This window comes from Aethalodelphis obliquidens, unplaced genomic scaffold (assembly GCF_003676395.1).
Source record: "Aethalodelphis obliquidens isolate GAN/ISIS:26980383/991018 unplaced genomic scaffold, ASM367639v1 scaffold28, whole genome shotgun sequence".
NCBI classification, from domain to species: domain Eukaryota; kingdom Metazoa; phylum Chordata; class Mammalia; order Artiodactyla; family Delphinidae; genus Aethalodelphis; species Aethalodelphis obliquidens.
In genome coordinates this window covers 6,742,831-6,755,306 of record NW_020837972.1, presented here as the reverse complement: position 1 = coordinate 6,755,306, position 12,476 = coordinate 6,742,831, and the positions used below count along the sequence as shown (strand labels likewise).

Genomic DNA, 12,476 nt, shown 5'->3' with positions numbered 1-12,476 from the left:
AATCGAGCCTGACTGCAAAGCTTGAGGATTCTCTGTTGTCCAATGTTACCTCTTTTGATGAGAGGAAATGCCACCTAGTTTTTGTTGTTGTTCGAGAACAGCCTTTTATTCTGTTTGTTCAGGCACCAACCATCGACTATTCCCTTAGAGAATTTACAATGACACGGAAATAGTACAGAGGTGATTTTTTTTGTAAATTATTTCAAAATTATTTTGTAATTATTATTACAAAAATTATTTTTTTGTAAATTTTTTTTTGTAAATAGTATAAACTATTTCCCTGGGTATAAAAAGGATATTTAGCAATTAACTTTCTGAGTTGTGGGATTAACAAACAAAGATTTAAAAATAAATATTAAAGTGGTTGATGTTTGACATTAAAATTAAAAGCACCTTGTGTGTAAAATTCTAGCTGTATTATTCAGGGTAATTAGTTTGCTAGTAACTGTCATACAGGATGGCATGTGCATTTTAGAGGCTTGTTTCCACCCACTTACTGGCTATATTACCTTGGACAAGGTACTGCATTTCTTTAAATCTCAATTTCCTTATCTGTAAAGTGGTAATAATAATAGCAGCTCTCCGATAGGGCTGTTGTGAGGATTTAACAACATCATGAAGATAAAGGGCTTCACATAATGGCTTTAGTAAGTGCTCAGCAAATATTAGTGATGACTCTTAAATCTTGGTCTTGGTGTAGGAGTTGTAAGAACTCTATTTTGTTTTTAAATTCATTAAATACATCATTCCACATTTAACACATGTCCACCCACACTGAAATTGCCACCTCTTTCTAAAGGATTGACAGAGAGCATCCTTACAGTGGCATTTTAAAAAAAGCAAAGAACAGCAAGTACAGGGCTTGGTATCAGAGAGGGAAGGAGGGAGGAGTAAAGAAAAATTAAACCCAGACACATCTTTAGTGCTCCCTGTTTCCCACACCACCTGGCAAATGAACTTGACAACAGAGTCTTCCAGGCTCTTAGCTGCAGGGGGGGATACTGCACCTTTGGCATATAGGACAGCCACTCCAGGATGGTACAAACACCCTCGAAGTCATCCGGCACGGTGACATGGGAGACACCATTGTAATGCATGATCTGCACGCCGCCCAGCTGGTTGTTGGATGTGTAAACCTCTCTGCCCAGGACCTGCTTTGACATGGCAGGGTTAGCAAGGTTCTGCCCGGCCCGGGGCCCTTCCACCTGTTCGGAAGTCATCTCCCTCAGTGGTCCTCAACCCTGGTTGCATGTTAGAATCATCTGGGAGCTTTCAAAAGTCCCGATGCCCCGGCTGTACCCAGACCTATTACATCAGAATCTTTGGTATTTTCTTTTTTAACTTCCAGAAAATTCCAACATGTAGCACAATTTGAGAACCAGTGATCCAGCTGATTACTCTAGTCAACTCCAAAGCAAAACCCTACCTAACATTTCTGATGCAGCAGGTCTGCAGTGTGGCCTGAGAATTTGCATTTTTATGTGATCCCAGGTGATGCTGCCGGTTCAGGGGCCGGACTTTGAGACCCTCAGTGGGGTTTTAGCAGATATTATGTTATGGAGGCTTTACAGCAATGTGAAAAGCATTTTAATACAGGGAAAAATGTCGAATGAAACTGCACTCACTAGGAGTCTAACCATGTTAAGATATAAGACGAGAGGAAAATACACCAAAATTATAGTAGGAGCAAAATTACTTTTTGGGGGGTCTTTTTCCAATTTTCTGCAATGTGTAATGCCATTTTAATAATTTTTAACATTTCAAAAATATTTAAAAATTTAAATTACAGTAATACAGATTTAGTTCCACCAGAAGAGCCTAATATATGTACGTATTTTTTTGGCTCATAAGAGGCCCATATAACTACAAAATGGAAAAACAGCTCTTACATCAGTAGGCATGAAACTGTTTTCATGTTGAGAAAAATCCCCCATCAGGGACACTGGGAAAGTTAAAATGACCCCTCCCCCACACCGCCCCTACATGTCCACTCCCCAGTGGCCCCTTCAAGGTCACCTTGTTGAGAGCCATTGCCCCTGTCAGGATGATGTGGGAATTCTCCACCTGGATCACTCGCTGGCCCAGCCTCACCAGGTAGGCCCCGATCCCAAGGGCTCGGCAGGTCACCTGTGGAGACAGGATCCCTCCTGCATTCCCCAGGGCCACGTGCCCCGCCTCCCACAGTGGGGACAGCCCAGGGACCCGCTGGGCACCAACGGAAGCTAAGCTTGGCCACTGGCAACCTGATTGGAGGCCAAACAGCGTGACACAAGCCTTCCTTCAGGGTGCCTGACCTCGGCCTCCTAACCAGAAAGAATGGGGTTAGCAAAGAAGAGTGTTGTAAAGACAGCGGAAGTGGAATGTTCTGGTTCTTGCTTCAAGAGGCATGTCTGTGGCTCTTCTGAGCTTGGTCACTCCTGAGACATTGCAGCCGTTCACACAACCAAAGGAGGCCTAGAAGGGCGTGTGAAACTGGAAAAATCCGAGCGAGGTCTGTACCGAGTTAACAGTATTGTGTCAACATCAATGTCGATCACGCCCGATGGTTATACTGTCATGGGGGAAGGTGGGTGATGGGTACATAGGACCTGCCTATGCTATCTCGTATCTGGTGTGTCCTAAACTATTTCAAAATAAAAAGACATACACACACAAAAAAATTAAAAAAAAATAAAAATAAAAAGACATACAGGCAGATCTCGTTTTATTGCACTTCACGGATATTGCTTTTTTTTTTTTTTATAACAAACTTAAGGTTTCTGGCAACCCCGTGTGTCAGATGATGGTTAGCATTTTCTAGCAATAAAGGATTTTTTAATTAAGGTGTGTACCTTTAAAAAAGACATTAATGCTATTGCACACTTAATAGACTACAATATAGTGTAAACATAACTTTTACATGGACTGAGAAACCAAAAAATCTGTGTGACGTTTATTGCTATATCCACTTTATTGCAACATTTGCTTTATGGTAGAGTCTGGAACCAAACCTGCAACATCTCTGAGGTGTGCCTGTCTGTATATATATAAATAAAAGATACATATATGTTTATATATTTTTGGAATATATAAAGATATACATATCTTTTTATATCCTTCAAAATAAAAATATTTTGGAATATGTAAATATATGCATAAATCTTTTTATTTTGAAATATATATGAAACATATTTAAATGACATCTAGAAAACAAGCCTAAGGAAGACACTCATGGCCAACATCTTCCACCTTGGAAACTGAAGATACAACACTGAAGGTAAAAATCGTATCTTGAGGGACAGTTTACCATTGAAAAGTACTATTACTACGACTCTACCAGAAACAGAAAATATTTTTGAAAAGGCCAAACTGGGGAGCGGGAAGAGAGTCATTTAGTACCAGTTAAAATTGGACAAAAGTTCTTCTAAATACTCAGTACCTTTTAAATAAGAGGTGATTGGCTCCTGATTCAAACCAACCAACTCTTAACAAGATATTTTTGAGATAACACTTCAAACTGAACCCAAACTGTGTTCTGATGACATTAAAGAATTGCCACTGATACTGTTGGGTGTAACAGTACCGTGGTTATGTTTTTAAAAAATTAATCTAGTCAAGATCCACATTGGGGTACTTACAGATGGAAAGATATAAGTGGAGTTTGCTTTAGAACATTCCAGAACAGGGGGGCAGAGGGACTGGGGACATAGGAATGGTTACACGTTGATAATTGTTGGAGCCGGTGATGAGTACATAGGGCTCATTAGCAATTCTCTTTGCTTTCTTGACTATTTGAAAGTTTCTATAATAAAAAGTTGAGACGGAAAAGAAAATAGGAGGGGACTCACCAAGCTGATGGTGACAATCTCATCATAATCCAGGGAGGTCTCCCCAGCAATCATGCCTGAGCCCCTCAGGTTCTCTACGCCCAGGCCATCCTCCTTCCCAATGATATCCGTGATGACATACCTTCAAGAACCAAATGCGAGTTAAACACTGAGCTCTAGCCCAGAAAAATCCAAGGCTGATGCGTTTCCCAAGAACCCGAGGAAGGAAGGCTAAGCAAGGTGAGGGATTGGAAGGTGATAAAGCAGCCAGAGGTGAGATGAAGGCGGGGGTCTAGGCCCCTGATGACTGGCCCTAAAGTTTCTAGAAGTGCAAGTACAGCATCGATAATCATCACCCCTCCAACCAAAGATAAAGTTTGCCTATTCAGAGGCTGTCCTAATGAAATGTCACCCCACCCTGCATTCCTCCAGAAGCAATCTAGAATAGCCTTTGGTCTACAGAGACATGGGAGTATACAAGGAGAAGCCACGTGGTTCATAATCAATCACTCAGTCAAGATTCCATGGCCATATAAGTACACTGTACAGCCTAACCCATTAGGGATTCACACGGCATTTCAGTGCATTAAATGTTCTGAGAAGGCCTGCGATAAAGATGCTTGTTGGATCTCATTTAACCCAGTGTTTCCCAAACTTACTTGACTACGGAAAATTTTCATTCCTTCCCATCCTCCCAAATCACCAACTAACATTCCAGGAAACTCAGCCTGGGAAATTCTGATTTAAATCAGAATCTGATTTTAAAAACCCACAACCCACAAGCCGGTATCGCCCTTGACGTTCTCACGAAGCAGGCCCTCCCGGCATCTTCCCAGCTCACCAAGTCACCGCTGAGTCAGTCTGGCTAATTTGGTCACAAAATGTGAATCTGCGGCTCTGGGGACACTATGGGAATCCAACCTAATTCTCCTTGCATGATGTGGTATTTTTGCGAAGGGCATGCCTCATTTGGGGATGACAAGGATGGGCTCACCCTAAAGGATGCCCCAGGTGTCTGAGCTATCAGTGCCCCCAGTGGAGCTCGGGGGTCCCATTGTACAAACACTACCACCTGCTTGATATACTGTCACAAGCCCAGAGGAGAAGAGGCAGATTCCCCTGGGAGTAGCTGAAATTAACCACAGGCAAAATGAAGGCGCTGCCTGGTCAGTTATTTACCTGGATTCTCCTTCTTCCTCGACGTGTTTACAATGGACGGAGTTCAGGGAGCTGACTGTGGTGTAGTCTTGGGGAGTCAGGTACAGGTATTTAATTCCCTTAAAAATATATACTTCAGTAAGGTTATGAGTCCAGCTTCCTGCACTCAACAGCCACTGTTTTGTTTTAACGTCAACACTGGTTTGGGTGGGTGGGGGCGGGGGTGTTAATAACACCATGTTACTAACACAGTCACCTGTCTGATGTTAATACCATGTTAATAACAGTAATAAACTGAAGGTCTGCTCTGTGCTTTCCACTGGTCCTTACAATACAACCTCACTTTCTTCCTGGGCTCTCTGATCTAATGCTTTTTAATCATCTTTTCATTCTCTTTCCCCTATGGAGCTTTTTTTTCTTAATGCCAACCCCCCCCCCACCCCCCACCAATAAAATTTTATTGTAGATATATTGTTTATGTGTGTATGTATGTATACATATATGTGTGTGTGTATGCTTTTTACATGAAAAGAATCATTTTTGCCCCCATGGCGGGGGCAATACCACCCCCTTGAGAACTCATGCTCCGGTTGCACAGAATGACTCTGTCCCCTGCATTTTCACATCACAAGATGTGTGGTTTCTCTATTCATTTTGCCTTTTATGGTAGCTGGTGTCTCTAGGTCTCCTGGATGATTTTTAAGAACTTCCTGAGGCCAGGGATTACGTTGTCATTCACATTTGCATCCTCGGTGTGCACTGTGTTCCAAGAGATGCTCAGTATGTATAAACTCTGTGTTTACATAAAAAATAACTTTTTTTCATTATTGTCCCCCTAAGGATCCCATTTAGACCTTTTTTCCTAATCGTCACCCCCTCCCATGAAATTTTACTGCCTGTTTATGTACTTTATGGATATCTATGCTGTCTACACAAAGAGCAAGAAGATTTTGTCCGCCCCCTTGGAGGTGCTGTCACCCGCACAGAAAATACAACATGAGCTTAGCGCAGTCACACTGCCACCCCAGCTTTATGACGTACCTTGTGGGGGTCTTCCCGGTCCACCCAAGCCACCTGGAACATGTGTTTGATCTCCTCTGCAAGGCCGATACGGGCCCCACTGTTGGCAGCGAGGTAGATTTTGGGGATGCCCTCTGCCCGGGCCATCTCGGATGCCCGCAGGTACAGAAGGTCTTCTCCAAGGCCAAAGGATCCTATCCGGAAGGTGATGTCATTGCTGATGAGGATAACGTCGCGCCCTTCTGGGTACTCAAGGGTCTTAAACCTCATTTTGAAGGCCACCATGCCCACCTGGCGAGGACACGAATGCACAAGAAAACGGGCTTGTTTCTTCAGGAGGAACTTATTTATTTTTGGCCGCACTGCACAGCATGCAGGCCCTAAGTACCCCGACCAGGGATTGAACCCATGTCCCCTGCAGTGGAAGTACAGGGTCTTAACCACTGGACGGCCAGGGAAGTCCCCCAGGAGGAAATTGTTTTAAAGGGTGATTCCGGCCAGGGGCTGGGCTCTGTGAGGTTTTTTTTAAAAAATTTTATTGAAGTATAGTTGATTTACAATGTTGTGTTCATTTCTCCCGTACAGCAAAGCGACTCAGTTCTTTACCTCATTTCCTCCAGGAAGTCGGTTCATCTCCACCAGCTGGCCCTGCGGGTCCAGCACTAGTTCGGTGTATGTCAGGATGTCTTTGGGGTACTTGTCCGGGGAACCCCACATTTTAAAAAGAGCCTACATAGAGGACAGGAAAGAGAAAAACCTGAAGTCATCAGTAAGGAAGTACATTTTCTACTCCTTTCTCTCTCTTTCAATCACGAACTATTTAAAGCATACATGCAGAAAAATAAATACCCAAGCATCTATCTCATGGCTCTGTCAAATCAGAATTTTTCCATAGTAGCTTAAGATTTTTTTAAAGAAATAAGAAAAATGCAGTTGAAGTCCCTGGTGTACCCCTCCCCATCCCATTCCCATCCCTCCTCCCCGCTGCTCCCCTCAGGTAACTATTATCCTGAATTACTGTCCATCAGTCCTCTGTATGCTTTTACATTTTTATTTCATCATATGTGCAGACATTTAAAACATAGCATTGGGCTTCCCTGGTGGCACAGTGGTTGGGAATCCGCCTGCCAAAGCAGGGGACACGGGTTCAAGCCCTGGTCCGGGAAGATCCCACATGCCGCGGAGCACCTAAGCCCGTGTGCCATAACTACTGAGCCTGTGCTCTAGAGCCTGTGCACCACAACTACTGAAGCCCGCCTGCCTAGAACCCAGGCTCCGCAACAAGAGAAGCCACCGCAGTGAGAAGCCCACGCACCACAACAAAAAGTAGCCCCCGCTTGCCACACTAGAGAAAGCCCGCACACAGCAACAAAGACCCGACGCGGCCAAAAACAATAAATAAATAAAAATAAAACCCCCCAAAAAACATAGCATTATTTTGCATGACTTATACTTTAAATAATGGTATTGCACTGGACACGTTCTTCCACAACTTATTTTTCCAGTTCTCCAATATATTTGAGAGATTTATCCATATTGATAAATTTAGCTCTGGTTTATTCATTTTCCCTGCTGTTCAGTTTTCCATGATATGAACATATCACAATTTATTTATTCATAACCCTTTTTAGGAACATTTAGGTGTCCAATTCTACACCAACAATGCTGTAATCAACATTTTTATGGTCTTTTTTTTTTTTTTTTTTAATAAACACGGATGAGTGTTTCAATGGGTGTATACCTAGGAATGAAATTGCTGGGTCATAGGGTATGTGAAAATTCAGATTTACTGGATATTGTCAAATTGTTTTACAGTTCTAGTAAGAATGTGTAAGAGCTCCTTTGCTCCATATACTTGTCCACACTTGGCTTTGGCAAATATTTTAATGTTTACCCATCTGCTGGGTGTGAAACTGTACTGTGATTTTTTTTTTTTTTGTACTGTGATATTGGTTGGTACTTCACTGATTATCAGTGAGGTGAGCACCTTAGAATATATTGATTGATCTTGTAAGTTTCTCTTTTTTTTTTGGTCAATTTCCTATTTATAACTCTTGCCCATATTTTTTATAGTTTTGCTTTTTTTTTTTTTCCAACTGATTTATAAATGCTCTGTAGATAATATTGCTCTAATCCCTTGCTGGAAACAGATATTTAAACATATTCTCCCAATCTGGGGTTTGTCTTTTCTCTTCTACATAAATAACTTTTAAATTTTAACATAGTCACATTTATGAGGGTTTCCTATGCTTATGCTTTCAACTCACTCCGAGCAGTTTTAATCCTCTCGAAATTTATTTCTGTACACCAGATGAGGTAGAAATCGAAAAAATTTTTTCCCAATTAGATAAGAAATTTCTTTGTACCTTTTAGTGAAATTTATTCCCTTGATTCAGAATCCCACCTCTGCATTCAATCAAGGTTCTGTCTGTGAGTGGGTCTGACTCTAGACTCTATTCTGTTCCATTGGTCTATTTGTTTAGCTCTGTTACAATAATATTACACACTGTAGTACGTACTACTGCTTGAAAGTAAATAATGACTTTTTTTTTTTAATTTTTTTTTTTTTTTTTGTGGTACGTGGCCCTCTCACTGTTGTGGCCTCTCCTGTTGTGGAGCACAGGCTCCGGACGTGCAGGCTCAGCGGCCATGGCTCACGGGCCTAGCTGCTCCACGGCATGTGGGATCTTCCTGGACCGGGGCACGAACCCGCGTCCCCTGCATCGGCAGGCGGACTCTCAACCACTGCGCCACCAGGGAAGCCCAAATAATGACTTATTTTAAAGGATGGCTAAGACAAGTCCTCCTGATTTTGTTCTTTTTCAGAAGTGTTTTTGCTATTCATGAACTTTTGCTTTCCCTATGAGTTTTTAAGTTGCACCAAAACTCCAGAATTATACTGAATGTATTAATTTGGGGGGAACTATTATCTTTACAATATTGAATCTTCCTATCATACATAAGCATGATATATCTCTCTATTTAGGCTTAAAGTATTTCCGTAAAGTTTCAAAATTTCCTCCATAAAGGTCTTGTATGTTTTTTGTTTGATTTATCCCTAAACTTGGAGCTGATCTTAATATTGTAAATGGCATTTTTTCCAATTAGATTTTACAATTATTGCTGGTCTATGAGAGTACAATTAAGTTTTGTATATTGCTCTTGTATCTAGCGATCTTGCTGTATTATCTAATTGGTTCCATAAATTCTCTTTGATTTCCTGTATAGGCATTTATATCATCTATGAAAAACGTAACTTTGCTTCCTTCTTTCTAGTCTTTATACCTTTTATTTCTTTTTCTCATATTTTTGCATTGGCCAAGAACTCTAGTAAAAAAAGTTGAATAGAAGGGGTGTTAATGGATATTTCTATCTGTACCTATCTTTGAAGCGAATACTTCTAACATTTCACCATTAGGTGCTATTAATTTTAGGTGGATGTCTTTTATCAAAATAAACAAATTTGAGGCTTCCCTGGTGGCACAGTGGTTAAGAATCCCCCTGCCAATGCTGGGGACACGGGTTTGAGCCCTGGTCCGGGAAGATCCCACATGCTGCGGAGCAACTAAGCCTATGCGTCATAACTACTGAGGGTGTGCTCTACAGCCCGTGAGCCACAACTACTGAGCCTGCGTGCCACAACTACTGAAGCCCATGTGCCTACAACCCATGCTCTGCAACAAGAGAAGCCACCACAACGAGAAGCCTGCACACCACAACGAAGAGTAGCCCCTGCTTGCTGCAACTAGAGAAAGCCCGCGTGCAGCAACGAAGACCTGATGCAGCCAGAAATAAATTAAAAAAAAAGTCCCCTTCTAGTCCTAGTTTATTAAAAGCTTTTATTATAAATAGATATTATCTTTTCAAATACATTTTTTGCACCTATTGAGAAATTTAAGTTCGTTCTTAATCTATTAACATGGTAAACTATAGACTTCCTAATACCAGACAAGCTGTCACAAGATAAATACTACTTAGTCTAAATTTTTTTTAAACAATCATTACTAGGTTTCATTTGCTAATATTTTAATTATGATTCGTGTTCGTGTTCATAAATGAGACAATAAACTTCCTTTCTCCTAATGTTCTTACCTTGGATTAATATTAAAGTAATAATAACCTGATAAAATGAGTTAAGAAGCATTCCCTTTGTTTTTTCTATTCTCTAAACAGTTTGTATACAAAGGGAATTATCTGTCCCTTGAAGGTTTGACAACAATTGTTGTAAAACTGTCTAGGACCAATTTTAGTAGATGGGTGTTTCTGACCTACGAATTCAATTTCATTAATGCTTTTTTCCAAATTTATTTATTTATTTATTTATGGCTGCTTTGGGTCTTCGTTGCGCGTGGGCTTTCTCTAGTTGCAGCGAGCGGGGGCTACTCTTTGTTGCTGTGCACGGGCTTCTCATTGCTGTGGCTTTTCTCGTTGCGGAGCATGGGCTCTAGGCACGCGGGCTTCAGTAGTTGTGGCTTGAGGGCTCTAGAGCGCAGGCTCAGTAGTTGTGGCGCACGGGCTTAGTTGCTCCGCGGCATGTGCGATCTTCCCGGACCAGGACTCGAATCCGTGTCCCCTGCATTGGCAGGTGGATTCTTAACCACTGTGCCACCAGGGAAGTCCCTGGCTGGGCCCAATTTTAGTAGATGGATGTTTTTGAACTATTAATTCAATTTCATTAATGCTTATAATCTATTTACATTTTCTATTTCTTCTTGAGTCAGTTTTGATAAGATATATTTTTCTCAGAAATTTTCATCTGTTTTCAAATTTATGTGTTGTCCACCATACTCTGTTTCTTTACCTAAAAGAAAGTGGATGGATTTATTCCTGATTTGTCTGTTTCTTATTCTTATGGCCTGTGACTTCTGAGGCAAAAGGATACAGACAATGACATTCTTAATTATAAAAGTTTCCATTCTACTGAATACTTTATATATATTTCTTACCACAACCTGGGGAAGTAGGTAATATTATTAGCCTCATTTTACAGAGGAGGAAAGTGAGGCCCAGAGAGGTGAAGGAACTTGCCCAGGGACACACAGGAAGCAAAGGACAGATTTGGAACTCAGGCCCAGGCCTTACTGACCCTAAACGGCAGCTTTTCCTACTATCCTGCATCTCCTATGCCTAAAGTACCCTGATGATTTCCTGTGGACAGTAGAAGTCCACGATCTCAGTTTCATGAACGTCATTCACAAGGCAATGGAGAAGATGTACACAGGCACCCAATATCACCAATGCCACTGTGCTCAGTCTCCTTGAAAGGCCCTTCTACGTAAAAAAAATAAAGGCATAGAAAGCATACTTGAAGGAAATACACTAAAATGGTATTGCAGTCCTCAATGGCAGACAAGTGATTACCTATGAGTGAAATTTTATTTGCTTATTCCTATTTTTCTGTATCCAGTGTATATTTAATAATCATAAAAACATAAAACATTATTTTTTTAAGTAAACCGAAAAGTCCTCAAAGGCAGTGACCCCATCCTCTTCCTCATGGTCTATCTACCCTTAGAATGGTTCCTGGCATGTAGCCAGCACTTAATATAAGCACTAAAAAGACCAGAAGGAAGTGGTAAACAATTTGTCTTTAGTACGTGGAACAAGGAGTCACTTTTTCCTTCTTTCCATTCTCCTTTACCTTCCAAAGTTTCTATATTATATTCCTTTTTATCACTGGGATGAAATTAGGTTTGTTTTAGAAAAATATACTATGAAGTCATTCTCAATATTAGCTTCTTTTCCTTCACGAATACTGTGTTCTTTAGAGTGGGGTCTTCAGAAGAGTAACTAAGGGGAATTCCCTGGTGCCCTGGTGGTTGAGACTTGGTGCTTTCACTGCCGTGGGCCCAGGTTCAATCCCTGGTCAGGGAACTAAGATCCCACAAGCCGCACAGTGTGGCCAAAAAAAAAAAAAAGAGTAACTAAGGATGGGGGGTGTGGATGCCAGTGGAGTCCCTAAGGGGACCCTGGGCAGTGCTGAGTCTCAGCCTCAGGACTTGCCTGCCTGAACATTTCCGGGAAGTCATACACATAGGTGGTACCCAGGGACTGGGCCTGGAATCGCTTAGCCTGGAGCAGATCCTTGGTGACGTAGGGAGTATTGATCAGCATCCCGTGCTGGGGCCCTTGTTTGTTGCCGAAGGAGTGAAACATGATCTGGACCAGAAAGAAAGAAAAACAGAGAGTGAGGAGGGCAAGTCTCAGAGAACCACACTCCTGCCCAATTTATTTCCTCCCAGTCCTCAGTGAAAATGCAACGAGGGAATACTACTCAGCCGGAACAAAGAATGAAATAATGCCATTTGCAGCAACATGGATGGACCTAGGGATTATCATGCTAAGCGAAGTAAGTCAGAAAGAGAAAGACAGATACCATATAATATCACTTATATGTGGAATCTAACATATGACACAAAGGAACTCTTATGAAACAGAAACAGACTCACAGGCATAGAGAATAGACTGGTGGTTGTGAAGGGGGAGGGTGTG

The 12,476-nt window shown here is 41.6% G+C and overlaps 1 protein-coding gene across 3 annotated transcripts in view; it reads right to left on the bottom strand.

Annotated features, from left to right (window-relative positions):
• ACACB (acetyl-CoA carboxylase beta) overlaps nt 1-12,476 on the bottom strand; it is a 136,711-nt gene that overhangs the window by 13,257 nt on the left and 110,978 nt on the right. For all 3 annotated transcript variants that reach the window (XM_027124486.1, XM_027124488.1, XM_027124487.1), the window contains 7 exons: nt 11,988-12,143; nt 6,591-6,713; nt 6,006-6,275; nt 4,986-5,083; nt 3,828-3,948; nt 2,017-2,127; nt 1,008-1,151 (listed from right to left, as the gene is read on the bottom strand). In XM_027124486.1, the coding sequence (XP_026980287.1) occupies nt 1,008-1,151; nt 2,017-2,127; nt 3,828-3,948; nt 4,986-5,083; nt 6,006-6,275; nt 6,591-6,713; nt 11,988-12,143 (1,023 nt within the window). The remainder of the gene's footprint in view (nt 1-1,007; nt 1,152-2,016; nt 2,128-3,827; nt 3,949-4,985; nt 5,084-6,005; nt 6,276-6,590; nt 6,714-11,987; nt 12,144-12,476) is intronic.